We start from the raw sequence: 13,620 nt of genomic DNA, 5'->3' as shown, positions 1-13,620 counted from the left end.
TTTTTTTTTTTTTTTTTTTTTTTTTTTTTTTATTGATATTTCTGATCCTTTTTTTTGTATTGATATTTCTAATCCTTTTTTTTTTCTATTGATGCATTTATCTATTTATTTTTACGTGTTCCTTTTGCCACTTCACAAGTTTCGGTCATCTTTTATTTTATTTGAAGCTTAATAAAACCACATAAAGATAATCATAATTAGATAAAGAATCGAATATAAATTTCATTGTTAGCGATTTTTTTTATTTTTTTTTATTTTATTTTATTTATTTATTTATTTATTTTTTGCCGATGTTTGGGTTGCCTCCTCGCCTGGTCAGGGCTGTTCGCGAACCAACGCAAGAAATACGCAGCAAGTCCCGGGAATCGAATTCACGACCACCTGCTCATGAGTTAGAACATAAGAATGGGGGAGGCTTCAAGAGACCATAAGGCCTATACTAGGCAGTTCCATGGGCTATTGCGTGGCCCATACCATGTGTAGTTCATATGGTAACGCACCCAAGTAATAATCAACTTCGAGTGAGTTCGTTTGAGTAGAAACGGCTTCGGTTACAATTTTTTATTTTATCGAATTTCCAAATGTCATATTACCTGTGTGTCATATATTAAGTTTTAAGAATAATTTAAATAAGCACCTAAGCAAGGTGCTGTAATGACTATCATTTATTTTATATTGTTTGTTTGTTTTGTTATCATTTGTCTGTTTGTTCATTATTTGCCTGATTCTCATTTATTATTAGTTATTATTAGGCTAGGACGGTGCCCCTCACAGAGGACTTTGTAGCGTGGAATTTAATGAACCGTGCCCTTGGTTCAACTTCGCCGGTGGCAGGGTTCGAACTCCCATGTAGTTTTCGTTTTCAGTGTCGTAGAGTAAAAGTTTTTATATTTTGTTACTTTGGTATATTTGTTGTGATTAAGTGCATTGTACTGGAAGATTTCATCCTGTTTTTTATCCTTTTATTTGTTATGGCTTGTTTTTTGACATTTTCGTATAGAGTAAATTGTCTTATGTTTAATGTGCCTGTGCGTGTGCGTGCGCACATGCTTTGTACATATACGCACACATGCACACACGAGCACACACACACACATACACACACACACACACACACACACACACACACACACACACACACACACACACACACACACACACGGGATACAGAGAGGCATAAATTAATGTACAATATGAATATTTGTTTGCCTAGACATATGTATATGTATATGTACATATATATATATATATATATATATATATATATATATATATATATATATATATATATATGCAGTCAGAGGCTTCGCTCGACAGGACGCGCCGAGTGAGGCGGATTTCTTTGAATGCGAGACTTCCTTCCACTCCTCCCCCTCTCTCCTTCCCCTCCCCTTCCCCCTCCCCCTTCCATTCCCTCTCCCCCTTCCATTCCCTCCCCCCCTTCCCTCCCTCCCCCCCTTCCCTTCACCCTCCCCCTTCACTTCCCCTTCCCCTTTCCCATCCCTGTCCCCCTTCCCTTCCCCTTCCCCCTCCCCCTTCCCTTCTCCCTCTCCTTCCCCCTCCCCCTTCCCTTCTCCCTCTCCTTCCCCCTCCCCTTTCCTCTTCCCCTTCCCCCTTCCCTTCCCTCTTCCCTTCCCCCTTCCCCTTCCCTTCCCCGTCCCCCTCCCTTTCCCCCTCCCCTTCCCCCTCCCCTTCCCCCTCCCCTTCCCCCCTCCCCTTCCCCTCCTACTCCTCCATCCTTCTCCCACTTCCCAATATTCATCCTCATTCTCCCTATGTTTCTTTTACTCCTCTTCCTTTTCCTCTTCCTCTTCATCCTTATTCTCCTCCTCCTCCTTAACCCGTATCCTGTTCTTACGCCCGCTTTTACTTATTCCTAACACTACTCCATCCTACAATCCTTTTTTCCCACTCCCCCCATCTCCCCCCATCTCCCCAACCTCCCAGGAGGGGGGGATAATAGTGTCCAGAGAGAATTCGAGTGTGTTGATGCGAATGGAAAAGGGTTCTGGAGGAGGAGGAAGAGGAGGAGGAGGAGGAGAAGGAGGGTGATGGGGAAGAAGAGGAAGAGGAGGAGGAGGAAGAGGGTGAGGAGGTGGAGAAGGAAGAGGAGAAGAATGAAGAGGAGGAAGAGAGGAGGAGGAGGAGGGGGATGAGAGAGAGAAAGAGGAGAGAGGAATAGGAGGGAGGCAGGAGGAGAGATAAAGGAAGAGAAAAGGAAGAGGATTGGGAAGAAAGAAAGAGGAGGAGGATGGAAGGAAAAGGAGGAGGAAGGGATGGGAAGGAGGAGGAAGAGGAGAAGGAGGGGGAGGATGAGGAGGAGGAAGAAGGGATGGGAAGGAGGAGGAAGAAGAGAAGAAGGAGGAGGAGGAGGAAGAAGAGGAGAAGGAGGAGGAAGAAGAGGAGAAGGAAGAGGAGGATGATGATAAAAATGTTCTTCAGGGATGTTAAAGATGTACTGTAGGTTCGTTTGGGTTGGGTTGGGTTAGGTTGAATATTGCCTTGAGAGTAATTTTGACAGTAATAATGGCGGTTGTGGTGATTGAGGGTGGATGAATGGGTGGATGAGTTGGTGATTTAGGGTGGATGGGTGGATGAGTTGGTGAGGGAGGGTGAGTGGATGAGTGGTAGGTAGAGTGGATGAGGATAAGTGGTGTCAACATGCTTTACTCATCATACATTAGGCAACCAAGAAAGATCCCCCCCCACAAGCGAACTTCTCCCCTGAATGCGCCCCATTAGGGGGAAATGGTCTCCCCACCCTCTAAACCCCCCTCCCCATTTCCCCCCAGTAAATAGATACACACCCTCCCCCTCCCCCCTCCATAGGGAGTGGGGGAGGGGTGGGGATGTACTGAAGGATTTACGTTTTCTTTACAGATCACACTTATGTACACACACACACACACACACACACACACACACACACACACACACACACACACACACACACACACACACACACACACACACACACACACACACACACACACACACACACACATAACACACCTCATGTCGCTGTGGTTAGAGTTCTCGCCTGCCACTACGGCGGTCCGGGTTCGACTCTCGCCCAGGGCTGAAATAATTTCAGTATCGCTTCGCTGCGGGGTGTTACTCCAACTCTCGTGGGCGGGGAGTTGGGTGTGTGTGTGCGTGTAATGTCACAGTATTACCCATAGATCGGTCATACGAGCTCTGAGCTCTCATCCGGGAGGTTAATAATTATCGATCACGAGTCCAACACTTGATCCAAAGACCATGGTGAATCACACACACACACACACACACACACACACACACACACACACACACACACACACACACACACACACACACACACACACACACAGCTCTTTACCTCCCCATTTTGACCTCCGCTTACCGGATGGAGGGGGGAGGGGGGAGGGGGAAGTGGGATTGGGGGATTTGGGGGGCAAACGCTCCCTGGAATTCAAATGTAGGATCGAGGCTTCTTCCACAGCCTCTGAGTGGGATCGAACCGGATTTTATATCTGGGGCTGTATAATGAACCAACCGAGGTTTTATAAATGGTTCGGATTATGCGGAAAAGTGGGCTTTGCTCTCCTCTCTCTCTCTCTCTCTCTCTCTCTCTCTCTCTCTCTCTCTCTCTCTCTCTCCCTCTCTCCCTCTCTCTCTCTCCCTCTCTCCCTCTCTCTCTCTCTCCCTCTCTCTTTCTATCTATCCATCTCTGTATCCCTCTCGCTATCTCTCTCTGTCTCTCTCTCTATCTCTCTCTTTTTGTCTTTCTATCTTTTTCTCTATCTCTTTTTTTTCTCTCTCTCTCTTTCTCTTCCTCTCCCTCCCCCTCTCATTCACTCTCTCTCTCTCTCTTTGTCTGTCTCTCTCTTTTTCTCTTTCTCTCTTTTTCCACTATCTTTATTCTCTCTGTCTCATTCTCTCCCTCTCCATCCCTCTCTCTCATTCTCTCTCTCTCTCTCATTCTCTCTCTCTCTCTTTATCTTTCTGTCTCTCTTTCTCTCTTTTTGTCTTTCTCTTTTTTCTCTATCTTTTTTCTCCCTCTGTCTCTCCCTCCCTCTCTCTCATTCTCTCTCTCTCTCTCTCTCTCTCTCTCTCTCTCTCATTGTCTCGCTATCTCTCTCAGCATTTGTGTTGTGTATACCTTGTTCTGTCAGCCGACTGTTTTATTCAGCGAAACAGAAGACCACGCCCACTCGCATCGTCAAAACTTGTCAGTCGAAAATCAAAACAGAAATCTTCGTCGATCGACGTCAATTTCGTCTCATTGTCTCCTTAATTTTTCAAAACGTTTCAATACTGTGGTAAGCTTTATAGGCTTTGTTTTAGTGAATGGTGGATTTTATTAAAGCGCGTATAGAGTGGGCCCAGGCCTGAATGAAGTCTTAATGGATCGCGACCCTCTTTGGTCATATCTTGTTGATTAAGAAATTATATTATCGAGAGAATAGAAAATGTGAGTTTCATAATAACTTGTCCCAAGAAATATTAAACTTCAAACATTTATTGCTATTTCATTTTTTCATTATTATTTATTTGAGCTTATTCTGTTTTAATTGATTTAATATTAGTATTAATTTTTTATATTATTTTACTTTATCATATTTATTTACTTATTATTTATTTATATTTTAGTATTGATTTTTATTTTATAATATTTTATCTTATTTACTTATTATTCATTTATTCTTATTTTTTCATTATTATCTGTTTGATCTTATTCTGTTTTAGTTGATTAAGTTTTAGTATTTATTTTTGTTTTATATTATTTTATTTCATCTCATTTGTTTGTTATTTATTTACTTATATATTCATTTATCTATTCTTACATTTTCGTTATTATTTATTTGATCTTATTGTGTTTTACTTTATTTAACTTTATTAATTTTTGTTTTGCATTATTTTATTTTACATTATTTGTTTGTTATTTATTTCCTTATTTATTCTTATTTGATTTTTTATTATCATTTATTTGATTTTATTCTGTTTTAGTTTATTTAATTCTAGTATTAATTTTTGTTTTATATTTATTTTATCTTTTTGTGTTATCTAACTATTTATTCTTGTTTTATTTTTTCATTATTATCTATTTGATTTTATTCTGTTTTAGTTTATTTAATTTTGATGTAGATTTTTTGTTTTATATTATTTTATTTTATCTTATTTGTTTGTTATTTATTTATTTATTTATTTATTTATTCGTTCTTGGTTATTATGCCAGTTTCCGAAAAGCAAAAACCAGGTCACCTCCGATCCGGTCATCATCCAGCAATCAATAGCATAGCGCCTTAGACCAGTGTTCCCTAACTTTTTTTTTTTTTTTTTTTTTTTTTTTTAAGCGACCCCCAATATAATCCTCATGATATAACTGCGACCCCGCTAATCTATTTGTATACGTGTTAATATACATGGTTATTGTATTGAATTCACATAATTTTGAAAAAAAAAAAAAAAAAAAAAGGACGTACAAGATGTCTTGGCGACCCAACTTGGGGTCGCTGCCCCAGGGTTGGGAAACAGCAATAAGAACGTCTTACATTCGAATAATACAAAAGAGAGTAATACTTCCTCTCCTTGAAACATCTTTTGGCCAGCCTGTGCACCGATGACGGATTCCAAGGGGCCGCTGGTGTCCCCAAAGGTAGACCAGAGTCAGCTGGTTCATGAAACTGCCTAGTGTAGGCCTCATGGTCTCTTGCAGTCTCCTTCATTTTTATATTCTTATGAAATCGGTTGGGGGAGGGGAGTAAGGTAATGCTGTACAAGCATTGCCATAACCACCATTTTGATTTTAGAACTAAGGGTAATTGGCCAATTCGCCTCGAATAGACAAAACCTTAGTGAATTAGTTAACTTTGTGCGTTATTAGGTACCTTTGTAACTAAGGCTGGGACCTTGGCTGGATAATTAAATCGTATGATTAATCTGTACAGTGAGGTATGGTGAAGATAGTCCGTCACAGATGGGGAATGTGGAGTTATACACATGTGTACATCTACAATACGTACACGTGTGCGTGTGTGTGTGTGTATTCACCTCGGATCTGCTGCAGCCTCTTTTCGAGACAGCCAGACACCACCCTACGGCAGTGAGCTCAGAGCTCATTATTAGCAGATCTCTGGGTAGGTCTGAGTGTGTGTGTGTGTGTGTGTGTGTGTGTGTGTGTGTGTGTGTGTGTGTGTGTGTGTGTGAACATTTTTATAAAGAAATTCCACACTCTTGTTTATTGTCATGAGTATCCTAGGATGTCTATGCTTAATCTTGTAAACGCACCTTTGTAGAAATGAAATGCTCTGCAGGTACAAAGGGTTAAGGTCTTTTTATACAGATTGGCACTATGAAACTTTTAATGTGTAGAAGCCAGGTATAGGGTAAGCGTATAAACAAGAACTTTCGTGTTTTTATAAGTATGTTTGATTACAAAAACAACACGTGTATCCAAAATGTACAATTGTATGCTATTTTCTTGAGTGTAACTGTTTGTGGACTGTATGATTGATGGTAATGTGAATTTCTGTGTCTATGGAAATTTTTCATACAGAAAGATTCAAAGCTTTTGTCCCAGCTATTGGTACCCCTGTGAAACATTCGTCTGGACAGTTGGCAAGCCTGAAGGTGATAAAGTGGTTTTTTTGGTCCTGCATGAAATTCCAGTGGGATCAGAATTGACAACTGAACTCTATTGGCACCCCTGACACTCTCGCACTGACAGTTGGTAAGCCTGAATGTTAGGAAGCATTATAGGTATGCTGTTGACCCAAAAGAGGATCCAGTAATAAATGAATTATGCTGTACTGGAGCCGTGGATAACAACTGTCAGGGCAAATAGCGACAACAGCGTCGTGATGTTCCGTTAAGTGTAGATAGATCATCAGACCTTTCTCAGAAAGTTTAGTTTACTATAATAGAAATATATTGTATTTCACAGAGCTGGGCGCGTTGCTTGGTGCGTTCCTAGGTGCGTTCCTAGGTGTCCGGACTGGCATGACTGTGCTCAGGACACCGAGGAACGCACCTAGCCCAAGAACGCACCGAAGAATGCGCCCAGCTCTGGTATTTCATACCTTTGTTATCATGAATATAGAAGACACGGGTACAGGTCCGAGTTTATTCCTGACCGGTTTAGACCTAAGCTTCTTCAGAGGAATCTGAAGAAGCTTAGGGCGAAAACGGTTAGGATTGAGTTCCGAACTAGGGTCTTCTGTCTTTCTTTTTTTCAGTCTTCTTCGACTTGTCACAATGTCTTACCCTATGTAGTTTCTATGTAGTTTATGATTGTAGGTACCTACAGCTGTCTTCTGCATGTGTGTGTGCGTGTGTGTGTTTGTGTGTGTGTGTGTGTGTACGTGTGTGTGTGTTATGAACATACATCCATGTACAATCACCCGTAAAAGTTCGTAGGGGGTGGCCAGGATCTGTGTGTATATTTTTCAATCTAATCTTGATCCTTTCTAGAAGGCGAAACGCCAGTCACCGTGTTCTCCCGTGTGTCAGCCCTCTTGAGGCTATAAACAGAATCGCCGTCTAGAAAGGGTGGTCATTTCGCCGGGCCCCACGAACTTGTTTCGTGATCGTACATGTAGCTTAAGGGGCCGTATAAACGGTCAAACGGTTTGTCAAACCCGGTTTGTCAAACAAGTGTTTGAAGTGACGTTTGACCGTGTGAATAGGTTATTTGGTTGTCAAACATGTTTGACAAACGTGTTTGACAAACAAATACCCCATTCACACGGTCAAACACCTCTTCAAACATGTTTGACAAACAGTTTGATCGTGTAAACGGCCCCTTAAGTTCTCCATTATAAGAGCTACAAACCGCAAGCAAGGGGCAGCGATCTATTTTCAATCATATGTACAGGTACAAATCAATCCAGAATTAGCTCCCATGATAATAATAATAATAATAATAATAATGATAATCTCCATCGAATGTCCTCTAATTGGTTATCAACAATGAAGCTGCTATAGCAATTAGTATGAAACATAACTTTAACTTACGCCAATACTGATATTCACGCCACCGAAGAATTGAGCAAAGAAGTATACCATTTGACAAAGAACAAACAAACAAGGAGCAGACTGGAGGAGGTAAGGACGACGTGTGCGACCAAGGACGAGGACAGGAAACCTAAGCTCAGGAGGTTGTGCACCATCTGCGAGGGGAGGATATTGGTGGCGAGGAAGCTGGTGGTAGAGGGGGCTAGTCGCAGAAGTCTTCCTGAGGGGCCACTGCCGGCCGTGGCTCCGAAGTCTCTCCCGGCGCCCGCCGAAGAAGAACTGGAACCCCCGTCTCTGAAGTCTGAGGACCCGCGGTCCATCCCAGACCCGGACCTCGAGGTGCCGAGACCGTGCTGGCGTTTGATGGAAGAATGGGAAGAGTCTGCCGAGCTTGCCCAGGGGTAGCCTCCTGCGTCATCGCGGCTGTTCTTCCGCAGACCTGAAGGAGAAGGAAAACGGGAAATGTTATTTTCGGCAGATCGCGTTCGAGTCCAACTGCGACCATAGGGTAGAGACGAGACGACGTCCTCTTGTCGTGGCAAATGCCTCCTGATGTGAGTCCATTCCCCCCAACTTCCCCCTCTCCTTTCCCCCCTCTCCCACCCTTTCTCTCCACCTGCTATCTCCATCTACTTCCCTCACCTGCTACCTCCACCTGCTGTCCCCTACCCGCTGCCCTCACCTGCTACCTTCACCTGCTACCTCCATCCGCTATCCTCACCTGCTACCTACACCTGCTACTTACACCCGCTACCTTCACCTGCTACCCCCTTCTACTTTCACCTGCTACCTCCACACACACACACTCCTGAGCTGTCATTAGCCGCATGACGATGTGTACGTCTTCATTAAGTCCGTGACTGGCAGAGTCGAAAGGTACACGCGGATCCGGTAACGATGACTGAGGCGAACAGCGGGGGGAGGGGGGGATAGAAGGAGGGGGGAGGGGGTGGAGGGATAGGGTACTGAGGGTGGGAAGAAGAAATCACAAAGGTGAAAATGGGAGGGGAGGAGCTAAGGTTTTGGAGTGGGTGGGGGGTTTGGGGTGCTGGGGGGAAATTTGGGTGAAAATGGGAAAGGGGAGCTAAGGTTTTAGGGTGGGTGGGGGTTGGATAGGTTACTGGGGAGGAAAGAAGAATTTGGGTGAAAAATGGGAAGGGGGAGCTATGGTGAAGGTGGAAGGGTGAAGGAGGACAAGGGATTGGGGGCAGAGTGGGGGGTTAAAGGAAAGAATAGGGTGATGAGGGAAAGGGTGGAAAGGGAGGGAAGGGTGACCATGGAAAGGAGAAGGGGAAAGGATGACAGAGGGGGAGGATAGTGAAGGGTGGAAGGGGGAAGAGGAAGAGGGATTGGGGGAGAGTGGGGGTGAAAGAAAAAGGAATAGGGTGAAGATGGAACGGGTGATGGACGTAGGGAAGGGTGAATATGGAAAGGAGAAGGGGAAAGGGTGATGATAAAGGGAAGGATGAATATGGAAGGGGAAGGGAGGGAAACGGAAGAGGGTGAGGACGGAAAAGGGGGAGAGGGTGGAGATGGAGACAGTGGGTGGGGGAGATGGGGGGAAAAATTGATGACCAAATACGGAGGGGGGACAAAAGGGGGGAGTTTTTGTCCCTGAAGTCGACGTGATACCAATTACGACCTTATGACTTCAGCTCGTAAATCTCATTTTTCCACCACCTCTTCGCTATGGAAGTGTCTTTTTCCGATTTCATTCAGTCAGTCGTGACCTCATTTTGTCCCTGAACTGCCTATTGGCTGAATGAAATCGTCTAGAGAAGGTCATTGTTTCAAAAGGTTAAGAAAAATATCTTCAAAAATAGTTACTCGGGGAGTCTACAAATTAGAAGAAAAAATTTAATTCATTAATGACTGTGTGTGTGTGTGTGTGTGTGTGTGTGTGTGCGTGTGTGTGTGCGTGTGTGTGTGTGTGTGCGTGTATGTGTGCGTGTGTGTGTGCGCGCGCTCGTTTATGCATATCGGTAAGTCCACGTAGGTGTGTGTGTGTGTGTGTATGTATGTATGTGTAAGTGTATGTCAATTTGTACATGTGTGTATATGCACATGCTCGTGTATGCATGTTAACATATACGTCGTTGCTGTAAATTCTACATTTACATTTGAATGATCTTTATCCAAGTCTATCTCTTCAAAATAACATCGAACTCCAGAGGACCTACCTGACGATACAGCCCCAGGCCCTTGCGCCGAAGTCCTGGTATCCTCGTGCCCCACTCCCCAGAGCGTGGGTGGTCGAGTGGTCCTGAGGTCAATGGAATAGATCTGGACCTTCTCCTCGGCCTGTTCAATCGAGTTGTGCGCCACGCAAGTATAAAACCCGATGTCCGTGTCCGTCAGATTCCGGATGAGGAGTCGGGTCACTGTGTGGTAGGACATCGTCTCCTCCGTCAGCATGTACTTGGTCCTGTGGGCCGGAGAGGGAGAGAAGCAGAGAGAGAGAGAGAGAGAGGGAGGAAGCGACGGAGAGAGGATTGCTGGTCGGGTAGGGAGACGAGTGGGAAGAAAAGATGGAAGGAAAGTAATTTGAGAAGAGGGAGCGAAAGGAGGTGTTGTGTGTGTGCGAGAGAGAGCGAGAGAGAGCGAGAGAGAGAGAGAGAGAGAGACAAAGAGGGAGAGTCATATTGAGAGAGAGAGGAAGAGAGACAGAGAGACGGAGAAAGGGAGAGAGAAAGAGAGGCAGAGAGAGAAAGAGAGACAGAGAGAGAGAGAGAAACAGAGTTAGAGAGACAGGGAGACAGAGATAGAAAGAGAGTCAGAGAAAGGGAGTGAGGGAGAGAGAAAGAGAGAGAGAGAGAGAGACAGACAGACAGAGAGTTAGATAGAGAGACAGGGAGACAGAGATAGAAAGAGAGAAAGTCAGAGAAAGAGAGAAAGAGGCAGAGAGAGAGAAGAAAGAGAGGCAAAAAAAGGGAGATAGAATCCGAGAGAGAGAGAGAGAGAGAGAGAGAGAGAGGGGGGGAGGTAGGAGGGGGGAGGCAGATGGATTGATGGATGGATGGATGTAGATCCATATATGTATGTGAGGGGAGAGATGCAAATTGAGCAGAAGAGGCAAGTACGAGAAGATGAGAACGATGATCACAAGACGAACGAACAAGAGTTCAAGGAATTGGAACGGCAAGGGGAACAATGGCGGAGGTGGAAGGTGGAAGGAAGTGGAAGCGGAGAGGTGGAAGGGGAAGGGGAGGGGAAGCGTGTGGAAGAGGGAGACAAAACGAGGATGAGAAATAAGATAGTGGTGATGGTGGTGGTGATGATGATGATGATGATGATGATGGTGGTGATGGTGATGTGGAGTTATGGGGATGCAAGATGGTGGTGGTGATGATGATGATGATGGTGGTGGTGATGGTGATGATGTGGAGTTATGGAGATGCAAGATGGTGGTGGTGATGATGATGATGATGATGATGAAGATGATGATGGTAGTGGTGGTGGTGGTGATGGTGATGATGTGGAGTTATGGGGATGCAAGATGGTGGTGGTGATGATGATAATGGTGATGATGATGATGATGTGGATGTTGAGTTATGGTGATGCAAGATAGTGGTGTTGAAGATGGTGATGATTATGACAATGGGGTAATGGTGATACAAGATGTGGTGGTAGTGGTGGTGATGATGGTGGTGATTGTGGTGATGATTAAGGTGGAAGATATAAACCAACAGTAAAGACGAGGAAGGACAAAGAAAACGGGGACCAAGAGGACGAGGAGAATAGACGGAATAGACGTAAGAATGGAAATGGACAGACGAATGGAAGTGGATGGATGGGGGAGGTGGAGGGGGGGCATAGAAAAACAAAAATCAGTAATTTGGTATAATATGCATAAATATTACTTTGTATTTGAAACAAGTTACATTAAGTCGTATCATACACATCATAAACATGTTAATGTAGAAAATCCTCCTCCTCCTTCTCCTCCCTCCTTGTCTTCTTCATCTTTTTCTCCTCCTCCTCCCTCTTTGTCTTCCTTTTCCTCCTCCTCCTCGTCCTCTTCCTCCTCCTCTTCCTCTTCCAAATCCTCCTCATTTTCCTTCTCCTCCTACCCCTTCTCCTACTCCTCCTCGTCTTCCTCTTCCTCCTCTTCTTCCTCTTCCTCCTCCTCTTCCTCTTCCAAATCCTCCTCATTTTCCTTCTCCTCCTCCTACCCCTCCTCCTCCTACTCCTCCTCGTCTTCCTCCTCTTCTTCTTCCTCCTCCTCCTCCTCCTCCTACTCCTCTTCTTCCTCCTCCTCCTCCTCCTACCACAACTCTTTTTCCTCCTCTTCCCCTCCTACTCTTCCTCCTCTTTATCCTCCTCCTCATCGTCTTTTTCCTCCACTTCCACCTCCTCCTCCTCTTAATTCCTCTACTCCTCCTCCTCCACCTCGTCCTCGACCTTACCCGTTGAGGAGCATGTTTTCGTTGTTCTTCCTCCAGTAAGTGATAGGTTTGGGGAAAGCCTCGACGTGACACTCGATGGTGAGGTCGGCCCCAAGGGGAGACCCGAGGAGCTGCTCAGGAACTGTGATTGTGGGGGCAACTGTACAGGAAGAAAGAAGGGAAAGGGGTGTCACTTGATGTTGGTGAAAGTATACTCGGCTCGTGTCTGTGGTGCCTTGGTTTCAGCCTTCCTTTACATCACTTGGACCCAGGGTCGAGCCTTACTGATACTACAAGGCATTACTGTTTCCCTTGAGCAAGAGGATGTGTTGCGTGTGATTCATCATGGTCTTGGATCACGTGTTGGACTCGTGATCGACAGCTATTACCCTCCAGGATGAGATCTCAGAGCCCATATATGACCGATCTATGAGTAATGCTATGACCTTACCCCCCCAACTCCCCGTCCACGAGAATTGGAGTAACGACTCGCAGCGCAGCGATACTGAAATTATTTCAGCCCTGGGCGGGATTCGAACTCAGACCGCTGCAGTAGCGGTTGCGAACGCTACCACTGCGCCGTCGAGTCGTGTGTGTGTGTGTGTGTGTGTGTGTGTGTGTGTGTAAATCCGACCCATTATTCATTATTGGGATAATATAAGTTCTGAACTCTCATCCGGGAGGGTAATTGTTGCTGCTCACCAGTCCAGCACGTGGTTCCCATCACCCTCTTCCCTTACACAATCCTTTTCGCGAAATTAAAATCACATGAAATGTGTACCCCAGATAAACGTGTTAATTAAATAATTTTTGTTTGGTTGATGCCAGTTAATTCCATTCAGCTGAAGAATAGCCCCCGCACGTAGGGGGGAGGGGAATAAAGGGGGTAGATGGTTAAATCCCCCCCCTTGGCCTTCCTCCCTTCTCCCCTCCCCCCACACGATTAAACTTCACCATAGGATTAAATAATTAAAACACCCCAAGAAGTATGTAAACCTTACATTTGTTCATTTCCTTCTGTTCTTCAAGTTCTTTGTTCTTGTTCTCCTTTGTTCACAAGTTTGATGCACTCCGTATTCTATGGGACTTTGGTGACATCCTTACGGACCACCGTCACGCATTATTATTTTATGATTGGAAAATAGTTTTCACTTAGAAAAGAATGACCAATGATTTCGTCATTCGTCCCCCCCCCCACCGTCTGTGTGGTTCCAGGTCTTCGGATAGAAGCGATGGC

General features: G+C 44.7%; 1 protein-coding gene across 1 annotated transcript in view; it reads right to left on the bottom strand.

Moving 5' to 3' along the window:
* Positions 1-5,481: 5,481 nt before the first annotated feature.
* The window catches only part of LOC143020776 (lachesin-like), a 92,535-nt gene continuing 84,396 nt past the window's right edge, over positions 5,482-13,620 (bottom strand). Inside the window, exons 6-8 of the mRNA XM_076177516.1 lie at positions 12,405-12,543; positions 10,179-10,423; positions 5,482-8,437 (exon numbers count right to left, since the gene is read on the bottom strand). Coding sequence (XP_076033631.1) covers positions 8,013-8,437; positions 10,179-10,423; positions 12,405-12,543 — 809 coding nt within the window. The 3' untranslated portion in view covers positions 5,482-8,012. The remainder of the gene's footprint in view (positions 8,438-10,178; positions 10,424-12,404; positions 12,544-13,620) is intronic.

This window comes from Oratosquilla oratoria, chromosome 40 (genome assembly GCF_046742065.1).
Source record: "Oratosquilla oratoria isolate Oo_2021 chromosome 40, ASM4674206v1, whole genome shotgun sequence".
In the NCBI taxonomy this organism is placed as follows: domain Eukaryota; kingdom Metazoa; phylum Arthropoda; class Malacostraca; order Stomatopoda; family Squillidae; genus Oratosquilla; species Oratosquilla oratoria.
This window is presented reverse-complemented; position numbering and strand designations above follow the sequence as displayed.